Raw genomic sequence first — 4,961 nt, forward strand, 5'->3', positions numbered from 1 at the left:
AATAGGAACACATTCTTTAAACTGAACGTAGCATTTTTTGTCTTCTCCACAGATCAGACCAGACCCGCCCAGCACTTGAGGCGCAGGGAAGGAGGAAGAGGAGGAGGAGGAGGAGGAGGAGGAGGAGGAGGAGGAGGAGGAGGAGGAGGAGTAGGAGGAGGAGTGAGAGGGTAGCAGGAACCCTCAGCCAGTCCCTACAAGGCCGACCAACGCAGCAGCAGCAGCAGCAGCAGCAGCAGCAGCAGCGGCAGCAGCAGAAGGGTGGAGGAGCCGCCCGTCCGTGTCCCAGGTAAACAAACAGTGTCAAAATACCACACAGAGATCAACAACCTCAACCAATCAACTCCCAACTTATCTCTCTCTCTCTCTCTCTCTCTCTCTCTCTCTCTCTCCTGCTTAGCACAAACTCCCTCCCAGTAGATTTCATCTCATCTGGAGTTTTTCAAATCTATAATTTTCCCTTATGTCAACGGCTTCCTCTCTGTTCAATATCCATATATTTATTAGCTTCAGCTCCAGAAGCCTGCATACGCGCCGCACGGGCTTCCTTCCGCGCCTCCTCGGTGGCTGACGAAGCGATGTAGCTCTTGGCGCGCCGCACTGAGGGAGAAAAATAATCGATGTCGCTTAATTCTGTGATTTTAGTTGAGTTTGTCCTGATTCTGCAGGTTTAGGGGCAGTCTCCGTTTTCTATGAACCCGGGTGAAGTCTGTGGGGCGGTAGGGAGTGAGTGGAGGGAGTGAGGAAAGGAGGAGGAATGGCTATTACTGTGTATAGATACAGAGATAGATGAGCAGCTGGGTCATACAAGTAAATCAAGGCGGAAATAAATACACGAGGATAGCACTCACTCGTAAAACGGTCTGGGTACGTGCGGCCGTGTTCGTATAGTAAGGCGGAGCATGTGGTTCACGGCGAGGAACTCCACAGGCCATGAGAGAGAGAGAGAGAGAGAGAGAGAGAGAGAGAGAGATTTGTGTGGCTGGATAAGTATGAGTCGCCTTCCCCTGTTCTCTAGCCCCCTTTCTCTCTCTCTCTCTCTCTCTCTCTCTCTCTCTCTCTCTCTCTCTCTCTCTCTCTCCGGTCACTCGTTTTGCATCATTTCGTCTGGGCTTGCTAATGGTGCTGGTGGTGCTTTTGTTTCTTTCAATTTTCCTCTTGTTCATTTTGTTATTGTTCTCCTCCTCCTCCTCCTCCTCCTCCTCCTCCTCCTCTTTCCTCCTCCTCCTCCTCTTCTTTCTTTATTGCTACTATACTGTTAATAATGTTGTTGTTGTTACTGCTGATACTATTACTAACGCTGATTTTTATAGTTCTTTTTCTATCTATCTTTCATCATCACAACCACCATCACTACTATTACTTCTACTACTACTACTACTGCTGCTACTACTACTACTACTACTACTACTACTACTACTACTACTACTACTACTACTACTACTACTACTGTTTGCTGGAGCCGCTTCCGTTGCTGATGGTACTATTGCTGTTGCTAGTATGTAAATTTACTGCTGCTGCTACTAAGAGGACAACTAATAGTATACTTTTGAATGGCAGTCGTAATGATAATAATAATAATAATAATAATAATAATAATAATAATAATAATAATAATGATAATAATAATGAAAATAATAACAACACAATATTAATAACGATAATACGTTTTTCTGTGTTTAATTAATTTTATCCTTTATCTACTCATTTGCTTGTAATACTTCAAGTCCGCCGCTCTCACTATAGCTGCATGCTTCCTCGCTCGTCATCTCGGTCTCTTGGCTCTTGAGGCTGTGGTAGATGGTGACCCTTGACCCGGCACGCACGGCCACGGTGACATCCGGATGTCCACGATTTCACACACACACACACACACACACACACACACACACACACACACACATTTCTAAGAGCGTCTGTCCGTCTGTGTGTATATCTGGCCCACTCACACTGGGCCGGCATTTGAGAATAAAACTAACACCATTGAGCGCAGGATAATAGATAACGTGTACTGAAAATAAGGTGATTTAAAAAAAAACGCAGTCCTGTCAAAAGTTATCAGCAAATAATATATAAGTTTAGAGGCTGAGCGTGTCTGGCATGCTGATTTGCTGCTGCACTGTCTTTCTTGCTCCCAAGCTATGCATTTTTTTTTTTTTTTTTGAGCAGCGCAGTCTGCTATTTTACCCCAGCGTACCAGTGTTTCATCGAGATCTGTTGCATGCTGGGCTATTGGCAGCAATGACAACACCAACAACAGCTGTGACAGCGCTATACGTGTTGGAGGACATTGTGATGGTGGTGGTAAGAGTGAAGTGTGGTAATTGTAATGGTGGTGATAGTAGTATGTAATGATGGAATTGGAAGAGGAGGAGAAGGTGGTGGTGGTGGAGAAGGCGGCGGCGGCGGCAATCGGTGCAAGGTGGTGGCACTTAAACATCATCATGGCAGTTTCCAGGGTGGCGCGGGATGGGATGGGGCGTGTAGGTGAGGGGGTGGTGGGCGGGATGCCTTGGTGTCCAATAGTCCTCCACGCCCTCGGTCCTCCACCCTATCCAAGCATCTCCACACACCCTCCACTATCTCCTCCCTTCCACCCTCGTACCTCCTTTACTCTCCTTCCACCCACAAACCACCTCCTCCCTCCACATTTTCCAAGCAACTTACTCACAATATTGATTTCTTATACATATTTTCTGGTCTTTTTTTCTTTCTGTCTTCTTATTTGCATTTTTCTGTTTATTATTTTAGTATTTGGCAAAGCGGTGGTGAAGACGGAGTGGTGGTGTGTTGGGGGCATGCAGGGCGGTGGGGTGTGTGTAGCGTGGCCTGGGGGTGGTGTGAAGTGCAAGGTGGGCTGTCAAGGTAGGCGTCGGTGCCATAGCCAGGTTACATTGCCTGAGGAAACTATCAACTGACCATACGGGCACACCCCTTTGGCACATTTACTCTCTCTCTCTCTCTCTCTCTCTCTCTCTCTCTCGTGCTTGGGCCTAGAAGACAGGTTTGAGGGAAATGGGCGGGGTAGGAGAACCATTAGGTGGGTGGCGACTGGCGAACGCGGGTGCGCTGAGCGGGTGGTGACTGGCTGGCAGTCGGGAGGCAGTGGGCTGGGCCGACCCTCAGTTTGGTGCGAGCAGCATGAGTGGCTGCACGTTGTCCCGTGTCTCTCCCGTCCCTCACTGCTGTCGCCTCTCCTCACCTTTGCCATGAAGGCGCCCTGCTGTCTCCTGGGGGCGGCTGCCCTGCCGCGCCCCCCAGAGCGGGCCAGTGGCACCCCTCGCCCTGCACGGGGCTCTGCCGCGTGCCGGGCCTCGTACACTTGCATGTTGTGTGTTTGCTGGGTAGTGCTGGTGGTGGTGACCAGGGCCAGTGCCTACGCCGCCTGCCCCGTGAGGACAGATGCCCGCGATGTGGCCTCCAAGGCGTACGTGTCACCGCAAGTAGTAGAGGCGGTGGTGAGGGAGGTGGGCCCCCGTGCGCCCGGTCGTCCCTACACCGTCACCGTCACCGTCAACAAAAAGTTGCGAGGTTACAGAGGGCGTGCAAGGGTGAAGAAGCGTGACATTCTCACCCTCACATTTCGCTACCCTCTTACCGATACTGACGGAGGATTTAGTGCCGAGGAAAGTGACAGTGATGGTGACTGCTTGGTGAGTGCCGCCCTTCAGCCGCGCCATAAGTACCTGCTGTTCCTGAGCGGCTCCAATGAGCGGGGTGCGGAACCCCTGCCCGTAGCGCCCCCGGAGACCGCCTCCAGGAAGCTGCGACGCCTCGTGCGCAAGACGGTCTGCAAAAACTGCGGTGAGTACGCTAGTTGTGTCTGTCGCCCGCCTCGGCAGCCCAGCTCGCCGCCTGCCCGGCCGGCAGAGGTCTGCTTTCTCTCTCAGCGGCGGCGGGGCGGGACGCCGTCAGTCATGCTCGTTAGAACGGCTTCGAGGCGGTGGCTGTGGGTTCAGCCACGGCACACGAATCTGACCAGCGCCCAGTAGCACCAGTATTGCCTAGACTCTATTTATTGAATTCCGGAGGTCGTGAAGCGACTCTTGGCACGAGTGACCCTTGGGGAGGGAGGCGGGAGAGCCACACAGCCCTTGCTAGGGCCTCTTCATCACACTACGAGCTCCCGCCGCGCGGGACGGTGCTTCCACCATGCGGGGAGCTCGTCGGGAATAATGTTATGCAGGGTCAAGGTCTGGGCCGCGGGGGAGGGTTTGGGACGCCGGTGGGAGGCGGGAGGGCGGGCAGGACGTCCGCGGTGCAGGCAGTCCGCGACGGCCGCCCAGGTGGTGTCCTCTTGCCAGGTGCTCATTGTTACCCACTCCGGCAGCTCGGCCCCAACTCAGCCCCGACGCAGCTGTTCACTTGGCCTATGGTGGCACCGCGCCCCTCTCCCACTCACTCCTAATTCCTCTCGCCTTCCTCTCGGGTTTTTCAAAGGATTCAGCAACATACGTGGCTGACCCAGCCCGCCGGTGCAGCGTGGCCGGGGAGGCGAGACCCCCGACGGCTGGCCCACACACCCCTGCCAACACTGCTTGACCTCTAAAGTCTCACGCGTGACGGTATTCGTTGCCAAGAGTTGCGAGGATTTGATGCATAACGTCAAGCGAATGACGAGCATGCAGCGGGAACACTGACACACTTAGGGCCCCCGCGTATCGCCCTTGGCACCCCGCCGCCCCGAGTTGTGTGTGTGTGTGTGTGTGTGTGTGTGTGTGTGTGTGTGTGTGCGTGCATGTGTGCGTGTGCGCGCTTGCGTGCGTGCGTGCGTGTGCCCGCGTGCTCGTGTATGCGTAAGGTGAAAGCATGTGTGGCGGAAAGATAATTAAAAGAGTATTTATAACGTGCTAATGGTGAGAGTGCATGTATGCATAGTGTGTGTGTGTGTGTGTGTGTGTGTGTGTGTGTTCGAGGAGGCCTCATACTCTCACCACCTCTCCCCGCCCTGCCCGGCCGTG

General features: G+C 53.3%; 1 protein-coding gene across 1 annotated transcript in view; it reads left to right on the forward strand.

The window, feature by feature from the left end:
* The first annotated feature begins 2,241 nt into the window (after window positions 1–2,241).
* LOC123516741 overlaps window positions 2,242–4,961 on the forward strand; it is a 153,778-nt gene continuing 151,058 nt past the window's right edge. Inside the window, exons 1-2 of the mRNA XM_045276344.1 lie at window positions 2,242–2,315; window positions 3,029–3,804. Of these exons, the coding sequence (XP_045132279.1) occupies window positions 2,242–2,315; window positions 3,029–3,804 (850 nt within the window). The remainder of the gene's footprint in view (window positions 2,316–3,028; window positions 3,805–4,961) is intronic.

Source organism: Portunus trituberculatus, chromosome 41 (assembly GCF_017591435.1).
Source record: "Portunus trituberculatus isolate SZX2019 chromosome 41, ASM1759143v1, whole genome shotgun sequence".
Lineage (NCBI taxonomy): Eukaryota > Metazoa > Arthropoda > Malacostraca > Decapoda > Portunidae > Portunus > Portunus trituberculatus.